The sequence below is a fragment of the Eucyclogobius newberryi genome, unplaced genomic scaffold (assembly GCF_026437365.1).
Source record: "Eucyclogobius newberryi isolate DKJ021-1_F unplaced genomic scaffold, fEucNew1.0.hap1 SCAF_12, whole genome shotgun sequence".
In the NCBI taxonomy this organism is placed as follows: Eukaryota; Metazoa; Chordata; class Actinopteri; order Gobiiformes; family Gobiidae; genus Eucyclogobius; species Eucyclogobius newberryi.
Window position 1 is genome coordinate 18412374 of NW_027315746.1, and position 16491 is coordinate 18428864.

Sequence of the window (16491 nt, forward strand, 5' to 3'; positions counted from 1 at the left end):
AGTACAGTACGTAGAAATAAATTAGCCAGATGATATTACTTTAAAACATGTGAAATATGTATAAAATTAATGACAAAAGTGTAGAAATATCACTACACTACATGCTGTATTTTCCACAGACAAACTGTCAGCTTCTAATCCAGCAGTTTCAGGAGAGGAGCACATCGTGACTCCTCAGCGCAGACGCCATCAGATACAGCACTTAGAGGATTCAGATTTCAGGTCAAAAACGGTAAAAGAATGTTGCAACAAGAGTGCAAGACAATTATCTGTGAGAGGCCAGAGGCCCTTGTCTGTGATTGTGTGAGAAAAAGCACTACGATGGGATCTTTGACTCCTCAAAGCTACGATACTGTGACACTTTCCTCATTTGGGGTCTCAGTGTGGGACCACTACCACAACCCAACAACCTCACACCACTGTTCAGTTGAGCATCAGTGCAAGTGCAAGTGTACAATCTGCTGCAGAGGCATTTTTATCCTCCAAACAATCACAAAAGCCATTCACCAGTAACCACACAGTCCAGTAGATGAGTCATTATTCTGGCAACACAAAGACTGACCAGCATGGCCTATTTTTTTTTTAGCATTCACTGAGAATAAAAATATGGAGTGCACAAGGCTTTTCACATGTGATATAAAATTAGCACAGACGCTTTGCCACAGAAATCAAATATTCAAAACTAAATATTCCATCTTTTGAATGGTAAAAAAAGTGCTCAAAATGTCACCTTTTAACAGACAATTGACATTACATTTGTTAGACTATAATGGAGTTGGGAGATTTAGTGACATGAGTTAATAAATGAGTCATTAATACTATAAACTAGGATTGCCGCTAGCATCATTACCAAATTATAAAAATAAAATATAATCAAATTGGACCTTTGCTTAATAGTTTCCGAACGGCCAATGTAAGAGAACAAGTATAAGAGAGAAAATGTGTATGTTGTCCTCACTTTTATTGAGGAATAGTGTTGCAGAGTGTCAAAATGTAATGAGTAGGTTATTTAGAAACCAAATTGAGTTATGAAATTTTAGCATTTAGCATGAATACAAACTAGTATATAGCATCACAACTCTAATCATCATCTTCCTTTAGGGTTCAACCATCCACCAAACCGTCCATCACGCCATCCACGTTTTGCAGCTCTCTTCACTCCTCCAAAACATCTGATCTCGTTTGACTTAATCTGAAGTAAATACATGTCTCATCATCTCCCTGTGACTATGGTACATTGTATTGTCATCGTCCCGTGGCTGTAGTGACCCAACACAGACAAAGACAACTCAAAAATAAGATCACCCGATAGGAAACATGTGACTGAGCCTGAACTGCTTTCAAACACAGCCCAAACCTACGGCTCGTTTCACTATAACCACAGAACCCGTGGAATGCGTGGCGAGAAATGACGTTTATTAATCCAGTCTGCCTTGACTGACCTCATTCATCTCGGACTTGTTGTAAACAGAAATCACGTTTTGCGGCCGCGATGTTGTGGACTGCGGACAACGCGCCACCTGAGCCCAAATGTTCAATGATTTTCCACGTTATTTAGCACAACAACAAAAAAAGAAAAAACAGTCGTTCGATTCTTATCACGTTTCAAACTGCGCTGTAGCTTTGTTCTCCACAGAAAAGGCACCTGCGATTATCCCAGTGTGTGTTTCCTCTGCGAGGGGCCAAAGAGAACTTCACCCCGCGCGTCCGAACTACAGACGGGATCGTCGGTGTGTGGGTAACGCGCACCGCTGTTACCTCGGGATACGACACAATAAACACGGACTAAACACGGAATAAAGACGAGAGTGAGACTTTGTTACCAGTTCGCTGATCGCCGCTCGCTGTGGTCCGGTGTGCGTCCTCGCGCGAGCCCGCGAGCCGCGCACAGACACGCGCTCTCCCTCCTTTATATTACGTCCCATTTGTGGCGTTCGCGCTTGGTCCATTTTCAGACCCCGACAGCGAATCGATTTGCATTGACACGGACGACGCACGGCCGTCCCACACCAATGGCAGGCTGTGCCCCACCCTCCCCCCCAAAGGGCCCGGGAGGAGGCGAGGGGGGAGCGGGGAGCGGGGAGAGCCCGGAGGAGCACCGGGCTCCACTAATGCTCCACGGCTGAGGTGCGTTTGTTCCACTTCTACTGTGGGAAATCACAGTTGAAATTGGCTTGATGCATTTGCTTTGGTAAATATAATATTGTGGCGCAAAGTTGTATAAATAACTCTTTATAATATAACTCTGGTGGTTATTACACATTTACTAACACTGAACACGGTGTAGATTCAAGTAGACAATCTCTTATGTGTCTTTGTGAATTCAAGGCCAAACTCCACAGTCTGAATAATTTTGATGTTTTTGTTGCCAAGCAACAGCAGTTGTTCTGTAAAAAAAGATGAATTCATTCAATACCTCCAACTCCAATATGTTTTAGAGTGTTGTAAATTATATATTCACATCCAGATGTTCAAACTAAGGCAAGAAGTGCAAACACTAACACACGGTAGAAATGACAGTATGAGCATAAATATCCTCTATCACAAACCAAATTGCAAGGTTAAGAATGTTGTTCACTGACAACGGCAATACAACTTATTCTGATTTTGGATTAGGCTAGTTAACTTCAGTAAATTATTTTTGTGTTGTACTTTATAATGTTATCTTCTTTTTGATGTGTTTTTGAGTGTTTGGTCCTTTCATTTGAATATTGCAAGGACCAGTTTCATATGAATGTATCTGCATGGGCTTGTTTATACGGACTAAATCCATTTCCATAATGACAACCCAGTATTTGTCTGTCCAACTCACGCAAAATGAACCCCTTCAGCAATTTGCACCTTGTACGTCGGGCTTTCATCCAAATGGTTGATGTGGATTGTTTAGTGTGTAAGGGAACTACATCAGTGACATGACTGGAAAAACATACCCTTCTATTGCACGAAGCATTGGTCATTCTAAAAGAGGGTTTTACTCCATCAATAATCACTACATAGCAACTTATTTTTGTTTTGTAAATACATCCAATAATAAAAATAAATTGTAGAAAAAGCTCAATTTGTAGTCATCTGGACATTGTATTTTTCCCTAAATTTTTCTTCAATGGATCACTCTTAGAGGAATGAGGGATAACACCAACTTAATAAAATTTAATCTAAAGAAATATTCCAAAAGGGGTGCTGTTTTTTTTACAATGTTAAAACATTAAAAAGTTTAGTGACACAATTTGTTTATCAAAAACACTGAACTACAAGCACATTCTAAAATTGTTAAATGGCCTCAATAACTGCTCAAATATATTAAGGCAGTATTACTAAGGGAATATCAGATTTATGTGAGCATTACATTTGTTTTGTCCTGAATAAGAATCACACACATGAAATGTAATACATTAAAAAGGCTGACATTCAGAAGTTGTTGTTTTTTTAAATCTTGGAAGTGATAAAGCATGTGCAGTGCACACTTCGGTGGATCGGTCAACATAATCTTTGGTGAAAATGTAAACATTGCCACAGATCAGACAGATGGGAAATGTGCACAGATAAATAGTGTATATTTGACTGCATATTGAACTCAACAACATTATAGAGTGCATACATATTTGTTTTCCTGTCTAAATGAAAAAAACAACCAACTATAGAAGAGACATCCCCGTTTAGACAATGAGTGATAATAGATTGTTGCTGCATCAATGATATTCAGCGAGTATCCCATTCCTGACAAACACTAATGGAAAGACTGCAAAGGCACTGTGTGTAGTGACGAGGGGTGTATGTACATGGACAGAAAAAAGATAAAACAATATTTATATGTTTACATGCTTAAGAGAAATCTGATCCCAAAAAAATGGTGAAAGGTGTAAGGTGGTGAAAGATAATTAGCTGTTTTTAACTGTTGTATTTGGAAGACAAAGTACCAGTGCATTTTAGACCAAGTCTTTCATTACATGTTTTTCATTACATCGTTAAATTTTGCATTTGCCACATTGGTTTGCCCTTTTTTGTACACAATTTCCTTGTCAAAACCTGCAACAGTCTTAACAATCAGAAACAAAAAGAAAGCAAAAAGATAAACACAGCACTCTTTGATCCAAAAACAGTGTCCAGATCAGGACTACAATTGAATATTTTTCTACAGTGGAACACTCCTGGACGAATGAGGGATTACACCGACCTGTTTATTACAATAATCTGATAACTCCAGAAGTTAGAAAATCATCAGATCTTTGGTGTGCGTGTAAACACAGCCAGTGTCTTTGGGCATAATTTCAAGCTGAAAAAAAATCTAGACAACAAAATTGAACAGAACATATTAAGGACCCACATTATAATGTCTGTAGACATACAACTGCCTTTCTGCGTTACAGTATTAAAAGGTAAAGCAACACAATCTGTTTACAAACATGTGCCTGTAAATGCGGAATATCATATATAAAATGAAACAACGTAATTACAATAGAAAAGTATACACTTTTGTATATGCTTCCAGACATAAGGCACTTGAGCAGACCCCTGTACAGTGCAGAACACAGTAGCCTGTTATTCTGCAGTCTGTCCATTCATCCATCCATCTACACATCTTCTTGTGTGTTTCCTGTGCTCTACCACTGCTCCCAGCTGAAATCATCACCACCTCCAAACACAACAAAAAATCCAAGAATGGTGAGGAAAATGACAGCGTTTCCAGTCATTACCAATCCACAAGCCCCCCATTGAATCTGCAAGAGCAAAGAAGTTTGTCATTAGAAACGCAGTAAAAACAAAACTATTACGGTAAAATATGTGTCTGTTTTTTTCTGACAAACATTGCAATTGCAATTCAGAATCAGAATCAGGATTCAACATGTGTTAGAAGACTTTATTTTACTGAGCTAATGATAATTTAAGTAAGTTGAACCTGTAATATAAAATGTACTTCTTTCATTGTTGTGTGCCCCTGCCCAGGGCGGAGACTGCATACAGAAAGTAGCAGTTGCTAAATCTGGTGAAAATCTTATTTTCTTTTGTAAGATTAATGCATTTTTACATGGTCACTGACAAATGAAGGATAAATAAACAAACAAATGTGAAATGCTAAACTATTACATGAATAAAATGGATTTAAGAGCATGTTTGTAGCGATCTAAACAACTGAGTTAGCAGGTTTTACACATGATACAATTATGTTATAATAATTGCAGTCTTTGCAATTTGCTAATTGAGACTGTTCATATAATTTGATCTCAATGCCTAAAACTCAATCACAATGACCCGTACGAATGAGTGTTTGTACAAATATCACTGCAATTTAGATGTATTATTTGTCATGATGAGAATATGCCAAATGAATTGTTGAATAAGAAAATCTCAGCGCTGTGATGAAACCTTTTGCTTACATACAATAATATTAGGGAGTAAAAAAATAAACTGGACTCACAGTGCTGGTGCGGGCAAGTATAATAGGAAGCCCAAAAGCTGATACAACAATGCCAGTGGTTAAGAAATAGGCCAGCTCTCTGCAGGCGTTGCTGCTGGAGTCATCATCACTGAGACGTCTGGCGATGAACGTCGGGATAGGGCTCAGGACGTAGAAGATCAGAACAAAGAGAGGCCAGTAGACCCTGTTTGAGGAAATGTGTAGAGTTACAGCACACAATTTCTAATAATGATGCTCAAACTATTGCTCAGTGCCATACAACCGATGAAAAACCTTACCCATATTGCTCCAGTCCACATCCCAAAAGAAGAAAAGTCAATCCAATAGCACCACTGAAGGACAACCCAACAAGTGCTGCGAAGATGGTAAAAATATATGACCAAATCAATACAACTAAACAATATTTTACACAGAATACAGCTAAAATCAAACAAAATAAAGATGTATTATAACCTCGATTGAGTAGGTTGTATGTTAAACGCAATGGAAAAGTGTTGACAATGTTTCCAGATAAAGATCAAACAACAAACGCGTCGTGTCATCGTCACTAAATAACTCATAGACGTATAATCTGACAGTAAAACGTACCTTTTATACCAGCCATTTCGTCTTTTGTGGAAGAGTTCGGTTCCTTTCTGTTTTGTTTATTTGCTCTTTCTTCGTAGGCGAACTTCCTGCTTCCGACTTTTTCGTGCTTCAGTGTCACGTGACTTTCTTAAAGACACAGTACCGAGAAAACAATGAGTTACTCTACTTATGTCAAAGTGTTTTGTGTGAGGACTGATGAGTGTAATGTGGCCTTTAAAGGATTACACTGACATGTTGAAGGTAGGCACGACTGACTGTGTGTTTTAAGCAAACGGCAAGCTTTGGGCATGGATTTTGAGTAGTAGAAATAACCTAAAGAATTACAATGTTTATATAATGATCTTTAGTGTTGTGTGTAATATCTTGCCTTACTATTGAAATCATAACTAGGCTTTGACAACTAGGCCTACTACAATAACCTAGGCTATATCATTATTTATAAAACGGCTTATCAAACCTAATACAGTGGTGTTTTGTTGCAGCATTATGTGGAGCTAAAACCAGAACAATGAGGGCGTCAAAGGGCATCCCATCAAAGGGCATCTGTGATCACAGATGTACCTGATGGAACTGGAACTGTGTGTTGGCTGCGCGGAAACAAGGGTTGTTGTTTTTTTCAGCCTCGCAGGCTTTTTGCTCTTTACAGGTATTTTTATGCACCTAAATCTATACTTCTCACTGGGGGTGGGCCATACTGACAAAATATATATATATACATTTTTTTTTTTTTTTTTTTAATTCACAATAGTCAAACTATATTATGTCAAAACATGTTTTTATGTGTATAAGTTGAGTTTTAATTATCAGACATTAATCACAAAAGTTCATATAACATATTTTTCATCATTATTTTAATCAGCTCTCTTAATAGCATGTTTTACCATACATAATGCACTCAATATTAAAATTTAGTACATCGTTAATGCCCACCTCACCTTGCCCCCTGAATGTTTGCTTACAAATAAGCATCCCACATTGTGCATCATTTCTTCTCAGACATGCCTTCATAAGTTCAATTTCAGGATGTTAGTGACTGTGAAATTTAAATGTATCCAAATTAATGAAAATTGGATGATTCCCATATTATTAGCAGGCGCTCAGGAGGAAAACACCCAGGTCTTTCAGTCACAATAATGGCTGTGAGTATTTGAATAATAAAACATTTCCTGTCATGAATTCGCATAGAAAGTAACAGCAACTGGAACTGATTTGGAACCACATGCTTGGTGAAGGGTGTCAAGAGCTAAAAAAGTATGAATGATATGATAACCATGGTCCAAAAACACAAAATCACAAGCGCTAAAAACAAAAGTAAAAAGTTTAATGTTGTTCAGTATAATACATTTCAGCCCAAGCAGTAAGTACTCATATTATGGAGTATGGAAGTGCAGCTCAGTTTGTGCAAAACATACATTGACATTAAATAACACAACATTAGTCCAGTATCATGTGATGACTGAAGGGCCCGTTCGTCCTGTCCTGTGATGCAGCTGAGAAATCTTCACTGCGATGGTTGTTAGGGGCGACAGCATCACCTGTTCAAAGAAGCCATCTTTAAAACACCTGGCTCCCAGATGGTCCTGAATATTCAGCCATGAATATATATTATAAACTATGAATTCATTAATATAAAAAAGTCATATCTGTAATATCTCAATCATCCAGGAGATTCAGTTGTAATCACCTGGAATTTTTTTTAATTTTAAGATGTTTCAACTCTTCTCCAAGAGTCATTCTCAAGCCGTGGCTCTAGTCTAGTCGGATACTTATACTACTCTGAGTAAGCCCTGTCCACCGGGTGGAACCTCCTGATAATAGCCTGTCCTGCTTTTGTTTACACTGTGAGTTTCACCTGAAACCAATATTCTATTATTCTTTTACCCTAACACCTCTTTGATGGGCCATAGGGGTGAGGATATCTGATTCTCACACTAGATCCACAGATTGAGAATGACTCTTGGATGAGAGTCGAAACATTTTGTTTTTCTAAAACAGTGTCCAGACGACTACAACAAGTTTTTTTCTACAGTATAAAATAAACCTTATGCAATATCTTTTCAGCGTACAGTGTGATATGTATATTTATACAACCAATAGTTGAGTAGTAGATTATTGCAAATGTATACCGCTGATAACCACATATTAATATGGCAGATTTGAAGACCTAATCCCTAATAAATTGAAGGTTCAACATTTATGGATTCTCAGTTTGAATTTGTCTTTCCAAAACAGTGAATCACCCATAGAATGATATAGTCTCCCCTCTATCTGAAATGAAGACATCATATACTCTGTCATGAACACTTTCTTTCATAAGTGGCCTAAGAACAAACTTCTTTTGTTCAATTTATGATATCGTACAATACATTGTACGCACTAATTTACTATTATCACATTACTCCAATACCTGAGTATCTTGAAAAACATTGTGTTGTTCGTAGCTGTCGATGTATATTCTGACTATGGCCCCCTCACTGCTCGTTCCACTAAGTCTGTAGATGATTCGAGAGCCATCAGAGAAAATGATCCTCAACCCCTAAAGAGAAAATAGATGTCTTTTCAGTACACACTGCCACAATAGAGAATGCCAACAGAATGATGCTTGCAATTTCCCATAACCACTGAATACACCATAACAGGAAAAGCATGTCATAAAAATGAGCCATTGGCCTGTACCTGGTTCCTGGAGATTGTGCTGTCAACGGGGTCTGTGTACTCAAAGTTGTCTGCTTTTTCTACTTGAAATATTTTATCTTCCACAGCAAATCTCTGTCTCACAAATGACTTTTCAGTGATCAATATTTCCAAATCTTCCATCATTTCACAGGCTGTGTCAATATCTACATTCTCATAGTCATATCTGAAGACAAGACAGCAAAATATTACTGACGATGATGTATGTTATTAACTTAGCAATAACAAACCTAGTGTAGTAGTTTCTTCCATATTTTAACCAGTGATCTTTAAGAATGTCTTCCACGCTTTGTCTTCTTGCAGCGAGAATGGACAGCCATGCCAGCACAGCCCAGAGTCCATCCTTTTCACGAACGTGGTCACTTCCTGATGCACACTGTTACGTAAGTCATTCCTCTTAACATACAGAAGCTCTACACTCGATTTACTTGTACCTGTGCCAAAGCTTTCTTCCCCACACAGAGATAGACAACCAGCATCCATCAAATTCCCAAAAAACTTCCAACCTGTGGGAGTCTCGTACAACTCTATTTTTGTGGCCTTCGCGACTCTGCAAACAACACATCTATTTTTAGGCCCAACACAATAACATATAACTTGCATCTTTATTATAGTTAGCTCTAAAAGTAATTAGGCAAAACCACATTGTTCATACATGCAGTTAACATTCTTTAATCTCTGGGTTTCATAGTCCTTAGGCCAGCTGGTTTCACCTGTCTAAAGCGGCACTTGTGGGCATACTGCGGGCAAAGCCTCTGACCCCCGTTTGCTGAAAGTACGGGATGGAAAAGATGTTGTCCGCGATAACAGCCACAGAGTCGGATGGTGACACAAAAAAGCCGTTCCTACCAAGGATCATGTTACGATCCTAAACAACCACAGTGAGAAGACATGGCTCAGATAATGAGCTGTTGACTTTGTATAAGATAAGCTCTTCACATCACAACTATATGTTTTTGGGGTGTTAACAAACCCCATCTCCGTCAAAGGCTGCACCAAAATCCCACAGTCCACTCCTCATATCTTCCACCAGGTCTGCAGCGTAGGTGGGATTAGGAGGCTGGCCCCCAAAGTCCTCCAGTGGAACACAGTTAATGACTGAGTTGGCAGGACAGCCCAACTCCTCACACAATATCCTCTTCACGTACGGACCAGCAACTGAAATGAGAATGTCTGGTTTAAGACTTTTCAAAACTTCGATTCAAATAGTTTAGTAGTATAGTCATAATGATTGGCAGTGTTACCTCCATGCATTGCATCCACTCTAATTTTTATCTGGTTTTCTTCAAATAAAAGTTCTTTTAAAGCAGCAAAGTCAAAAATGTTCCTCAAAAGATTGGCATACGATTCCACTGAGTCCACAATTTCCACTAAAACAGACATAGAAAAATACAAACATATCAAAACAAATAATAACAACTTTATGGCAGCTTGTTGATTTTTTCTTCTGCAATTCACCTTTAAATGGCTTGAACTTGTTCTCCAGGTCAAATGACTGTTTGCCGACAGTCCTTAGATCCACCCTGAGTCCAGGGCAGATGGCAAACTCCTCAATAGTTCTGCTGATCTGAAAGATCTTGTTGGTAATAGCCTCTTTAGCTGGCCCTGAATATAAATATGTCAATATTTGAATCACTCAGGGGAAATGGAATTTTTATCATTTGTTTATGACTCAAATCCACATCAACATTTAGAGACTCTTATGCTAAGCTACAGCATTATCATGCAATGCCTGTCCAGACAAAGTCTTTATCCGAGCACGGTTCACTTGAGCCTTGTTAAATGTCTCTCTGACTTCTCTCCTCACACTATTTTTTACTTGGCCTGTGCCGCTGCGTGCTCTGGCCTCTCCAGTTACTCTACCTCCATTTGCCAAGTTGAACTTAATGCCAAAGTATCCCTCCAGTCCCCCGGGGTTATGGCTGGCGGTGAGAATGATGCCGCCGATAGCTTTGTATTTCCTGATCACACAGGAAAGGGCCGGCGTGGAGAGTATCCCATGGTGACCTATGATAACACGTCCCACCTGCACAAATGCCACAGATGTAAAGGAAACTCATGTGCAGTCCTAATTTATCCCCCTGAGAGGGGAAGGTATGATCAAACATTAGGTTAGTGTTTCATATCACTTAGAAAGACTAACAAGATATTCAGTTTCAGAACACAAGTCACAGTCCAAGCCAGTCACATGATATTCAATCATAGCGTAGTATAATGTGTCTATTTTTCAGATACTGACACAGAGTTTAACACTGTTTATCTCATTAGTCCCATAGGGGTTATAGGTCGAAAAGTATAGTCATCTGGACTAGGTGACGATATATATTTTTATTGTGTTTCATTTTCTTCAAATGCAGAAAAAATTGTTAAAAAGAAAGACAAATATTGGACATTTTCTTTCCAACCATGAGTCAAGCTTCACACAGGTGACTCTGATGTTCACTCTTCACAACTTTGCTCACATTTATTCACGCACACATTCCACAGCACAACACAAAACACTGACCCCATTGGCTGCTGCCATTTGCACAATGACCTCGATGGCAGGCTTGTTGAAGAAGCGCCCATCTCCTCCCAGCACCACAGTGGATCCCTGCCGCTCACGCAGGTCAATGGAGAAGAAGATACTCTGGATGAAGTTGTGCAGATAGTAGGGTCTGGTCTGAAACACACAGACCCTCTTCCTCAGGCCGCTTGTGCCTGGTCTCTGGTCCTGATAGGGAGCTGTGGCCACTGTGAGCACCTGCAGAGGACCAGGATCCATCCTTTATGGAAACTTCAGGCTAAATGTGCAGTTTGGAGACCTATTGTTGAGAGGAAATCCCCAGCCTATCGACATGGGGGGTATTACATTGGCTTAGAATGGGAGGGTGAAGGCTTAGCCCCTCCTTTAGTACTACGCAGCCAGGAAGCACATGGGGACTTCTGAATCCCAAAATAACATTTCAGTTCAGACCAGTGTGTGGCAAACTGAAGACTCTGCCCCACACATGTGCAGGGATGTCACTGTCAAGGCTCTGGGCCCAGTCACAAAGAAGGGGGCGTGGCCTAAGTGTTATGGGAGCAACTTATCTGGGTGTGAAGGCAGCAGCTGTGTACAGTGAAATGAAGTGTAAAGAGAAGTGTTGCGATGAAGCGGCACTATTTCAGGAGAACAATGTGCAAAAGTGTGAACAGAACATTTATAGTGGTTGCAAAGGGCATCAGAAGAACATACTGATAAATACATAGCTTTATTTTTCGTCATAAGGCGCTGGTACAGCTGGCAGCCCGGTGTAAACGCTCTCTCTTCTTTCTCACACTTAATGTGCTTTATCTCCTATATGTTGTAAATATAGTTAGTATATTTTTTCTATTTTACTGTACGATAGGGACACGCGCTGGAATAGTTTTTTAATTCAACTGTTTTTGACTTTTTTCGGCTGGATTTGAGCGTTTTTCGTTGCGTTCGTTGTGTTGTTGTGACGTGAGCTAGCTCCGAGTGAGCCAACCAGCCCCCCCCCGCGCCCTCCGGCCGCGCTAAAGTACTGCGTGTCGTCGGTACACGTTTATATACACGTTTATATGAAAGAGGAACTTCACGAACGATCGGGACACGCACTGGAATCGCTTTAAATTAACTTGTTTTGACTTTATTCGGCTGGATTGAGTGTTTTCGTCGTGCCGTTGCGATGTGTTTTGGCTCCGGCCCCGCCCCCCGGCTCCGGCCCCGCCCCCCGGCCCGGCCGGCGCCGTACCGCGTTTCCACAAAGGAGGAACTCATGAAACTGCGGAGAACTGTCGTCTTACCCGGAGATCGTCACGTTATCCCGTCGCAATACTGACCTAACCTAATACTGATGTGCAATTCTGTCATATGTGCAATTGCTGTTGGAATTCATGTGCAATTCATGTGCAATTACTGTGAAATTCATGTGCAATCTATGTGCTGTCGTGACACATATTCATGTGCAATTACTGTCGTGATCACATGCAATGGTATTTATTTATTTGTCTATGGGAGTTTTTATTTATTTATAGGAGATCTTCTACTGAAAGTGTTTTTCAGACTTCCTATAAGTGATCTGTTCTTCTGTATCTACCTCTGTATCTACCTGCGTTGCACCAATGAAATTTCCCCATGTGGGACAATAAAGGAATATCTTATCTTATCTTATAAATAATGACATGTTTAGTAACAGTTCAATTACAATGAAACTATAGCAATGTAGGATGCAAATTTGTGCTAAACAACAGTGCCCCCTATAGTTCATTCGTGCTGTCCTAAAACACGTATGGAAAATAGAATATAAAAGAGAATATCAGTAAAATTATAGTAGTAGCAGCAGTAGTAGTAGTAGTAGTAGTAGTAGTAGTAGTAGTAGTAGTAGTAGTAGTAGTATGATAACTGATGTTGCCTGATCATATATTTTATTATGTTATAACGTACAAAAGTTTGTTTTAGTTTTAGTTGTAGTAGTAGTAGTAGTAGTAGTTGTAGCAGTGAAGTGTATTTGTGTATGTAACATTATCAACACATGTTATGTTGTAACACAGTTGTTTGTTGGTTTCTAAAGCAGGATTTTATGAGCTTTTAACTGTGTCATAACGGTGTTCCCTCAGCATCAACTTACTCGGAGTGGAATATTGATTTTTGGTTGAATAATCTTGTATTATCCTGTGTAGGAGGCTTGAGAATTTCACCTACCCACTATCCCCGCCCACATCCCTGAACTTCATACTGATGAATACTTTGATCATTCAAAAAAAATTTGACTCATACATACAGGGCTCAAAAATGTGAAAGGTGAAAGGCCACTATGAAGAGGCGGGGCTTCTCATTTTTGCAGTTTTGAAAAGGAAGTCAATGATATGGTTAACTAAAGCTGTTTTAGATCAATGTGGTTAGCAATGATCAAAATGGTACATATACCCCAAAAAAGCATAATCTTCTATTCTAAAGTGTTGTTACATATGCACATATTCACATTGTATTGTGTACAACAAAGTTCTATAAGTTTATTTTATTAAATGAATCCAGCATAAACATTTAGGTGGTGGTGACCGCCAACATACACAAAATACATCAATAAAAAGCCCTGGGTTAATATGACCTAACTTGTAGGGTTTCACATGACATCACAACTTACTATTGATTTGTATAGTTTAAATTATATAGGGTTAACTTACTACCTGAGAACAGCCAACATTTAGAAGAAAATACCACTATTTGATTTCCCCGTGTTTTTATGTCCCGAGTTGTCCACTAGAGGTCGCTGCACATCGCAAGTGTTTTCCATCCCGCTCCACTCAAGAGGTATTTATGAACATAGACAAGGGCCTGAAGAGGCCGCACAGACATTTGGGCAAACTTTAAAGAGCTGGAGCCCTTTTTGCCCATTCTCCACTGGATCCCCTTCTTTCGCTCCGGATTCTCTCTTGACTTCAAGTATTTTCCATTCAGGTTAGCACCTTTACATTCATTAAACCACCATACACCTGCAAGAAGTTTAATATCAAATATCCAAATCAAATCACTTTTTAAATTTCAAATTTAGAAATAGTTGTGACACTTGCTGTTTATCGATGCTGCCATGTATAAACTATCACAAGCAGTTTAAACATAGCTCTTTTATTATGAATACACATTGTGTTGCAAGATTATATTCTCTTTTTATACTGGTTTCCACCTTTACCCCATATACTGAAAAGGTATTTCATTTATTATTTTGGGAGTGTCTACAGAGCCGCAAAACTGCCATGTTATTTTGTGCCGCGGCTCCTGAAACTGCTGAGCTATTTGACCGCGCCGGGTTAGACCGCGCAGGGTTAGACCCCGCCGGGTTAGGGTTAAGGTTAGGGTTAAGGTTAGGGTTAGGGTTAGGGTTAGGGTTAAGGTTAAGGTTAAGGTTAAGGTTACGGTTAGGGTTAGCCATGGCCGTGCCGGGGCTCCCGAAACTGCTGGGCTATTTAACCGTGCCGCGGCTCTGCAGCCACGGCCTATTATTATACCTATGTCTTGGGCACAGTTGCAATGAGGCTGGTTGTCCAGCAGGGCGGAGGGCCTATTGGTCCTGCAACACTGCCTTGCAATTGTTGCGACCCTGAACCCCGTCGTCCCTGGCACAAACCGTGAATATGCCCATGCCGAAGGCGTGGATCATGCATACTTATTCCAGCTATGACAAAAAAAGTCAACAATGAGTGAATGGGCGCAGCCTCCCATCTTATCCCTATGGAAAAATTGCTAAATCGGTCCAATTTCCATGTGTCACACTATAACGAACTCCTCCTAGGGCGTTTGCCTGACCAACCTAAAATTGAGTGTGAATCATAATCTTGGGCATCAAAAGTTATCCAAATTATTATGATATGTTTAACGGTGTATGTGAGGCTGAACTTTTCCCAGAATTTGGACTAGTTACTAAATAGTTTTTTTCAAATGACATTACATTTTGCACAATTTTTCTAATTTGGCATCCCGATCAAAAAAGTCTAGGGGCCGAAGACATATTTTGTACGGCGTATGACAGAAACCTCCCATTTTATCCCTTTGGGAAAATCACAAAATCTCTAAAATTACCACATTTTTACACTTCACACTATTATAAACTCCTCCTTGGGCGTTAGCCCAACCAACTTCAAATTTGGTGACAATCATCTTCAGGAGCGGGTAATCAAAATTTATAATTTTTTTTTATTTCAATCGCTACGGTCTCTGTGCGGCTCTGCCACAAAGTTGACTGTCACTAATGGGAAAATTGCAAAATCTTCGAAATGTTCACAATGTGAACGTAAAATGTGAAGCGTAACATTTTAACAAACTCAATAGCCCAATCAGGTTCAAATTTGGGAAATATCATCTTTAGGAGTGTCGCATCAAAAGTTATCAAATGTTTTATTCGGTCTCTATGTGGCGGAGCCAAAAATTTGACTGACAGTTGCGTTAATGTGCACTGAATTGGCCATGTCCAATGTGTCGCCGTCTGTTTAGTTCTTTTTAATTCTACACACAATGAGGGGGCGTCAGGGCCATCTTTATCAAGTCAAAAGTGCAGAGTACGAGGGCCGGCGACCCGCGAGGGCTGTTGGATGCCGCTTGCGGCTTTAATTGTCCTTGTCCTTTGTGGGGTCCGTGTTGTTACCCATGAGGTTGGGCAGATCTCCAGACAGAAGAGTGAGATGAATGGTGTAGTTGCGCGGCGGGCCTTCGAGATCAAATCTATATTAAAAAAACGCCTGGGCTGTTTCCACTCCTTCAGCTGGATTTGGGGGACGGAGTTGCCCTGGGCAGAAAAGAGTGGCTTCGCCTGAGTCCAAGCCAAATCTCCCCTGAGAGAGACAGAGCTATCAATACAGTTCAACAAGAAGAAGTGAAAGTGACGGTATCAAGACTTATTCTAACCTATGAAATAACCTTGTAAATCTCCAAATCTACTTTTCCCAAAAGGTCAAAGAGAGTCCAGCGGGGCAGTTCTGTGATGAAAATAGGTACTAAAATAGAACATAATGAGCTTTTAATGTGCTTGGATGTTGTCATGCAAGTGCTAATCCTAATATTAGACATGGGATATTGCTGATGCCTCTTTTGGCCTTTCAACTCATCACTTCAACAAGCAACATGTTAAACTCAGTGCATATCCTATTTCTTATGTTAATATAACGAAATGTAATGTTAATATGTACATAACTTCTTTTAAGAAAACATGGACCAAATGGACTCAAGCAGGAATCAAACCCAGGCCGCTCTGGCACATGGCGCACAAACATCCTGGCCAGTCTTCTGTTCAGTAAACTCAGTGCTGTAACAGATG

The 16491-nt window shown here is 39.8% G+C and overlaps 2 protein-coding genes across 2 annotated transcripts; both read right to left on the reverse strand.

Moving 5' to 3' along the window:
• Positions 1-3538: 3538 nt before the first annotated feature.
• LOC140356288 (leptin receptor gene-related protein) lies at positions 3539-6117 on the reverse strand. Its single transcript, XM_072441138.1, has 4 exons — positions 6005-6117; positions 5695-5770; positions 5417-5600; positions 3539-4718 (listed from the first exon to the last, which is right to left on the reverse strand). Exons 1-4 carry the CDS (start codon positions 6018-6020, stop codon positions 4602-4604), a joined length of 393 nt encoding a protein of 130 aa, XP_072297239.1. The 5' UTR covers positions 6021-6117; the 3' UTR covers positions 3539-4601.
• A 1187-nt stretch (positions 6118-7304) lies between these two features.
• Positions 7305-11602, reverse strand: LOC140356289 (phosphoglucomutase-1-like). Its single transcript, XM_072441139.1, has 11 exons — positions 11205-11602; positions 10562-10724; positions 10157-10303; positions 9943-10068; positions 9672-9856; positions 9412-9566; positions 9133-9248; positions 8929-9064; positions 8681-8864; positions 8412-8540; positions 7305-7539 (listed from the first exon to the last, which is right to left on the reverse strand). Exons 1-11 carry the CDS (start codon positions 11460-11462, stop codon positions 7450-7452), a joined length of 1689 nt encoding a protein of 562 aa, XP_072297240.1. The 5' UTR covers positions 11463-11602; the 3' UTR covers positions 7305-7449.
• Positions 11603-16491: the final 4889 nt, after the last annotated feature.

Coding starts and splice junctions, on each gene's coding strand:
- LOC140356288 (XM_072441138.1), bottom strand. Junction 5,601..5,694: donor TGTGGACTGGAGCAATATGG/GTAAGGTTTTTC, acceptor TTCCTCAAACAG/GGTCTACTGGCCTCTCTTTG. Junction 4,719..5,416: donor TACTTGCCCGCACCAGCACT/GTGAGTCCAGTT, acceptor TTGCTCTTGCAG/ATTCAATGGGGGGCTTGTGG.
- LOC140356289 (XM_072441139.1), bottom strand. CDS start 11,462: ATGGATCCTGGTCCTCTGCAGGTGCTCACAGTGGCCACAGCTCCCTAT. Junction 9,567..9,671: donor CAGCCTTTGACGGAGATGGG/GTTTGTTAACAC, acceptor GTGGTTGTTTAG/GATCGTAACATGATCCTTGG. Junction 9,249..9,411: donor ACAAGTGCCGCTTTAGACAG/GTGAAACCAGCT, acceptor TGTTGTTTGCAG/AGTCGCGAAGGCCACAAAAA.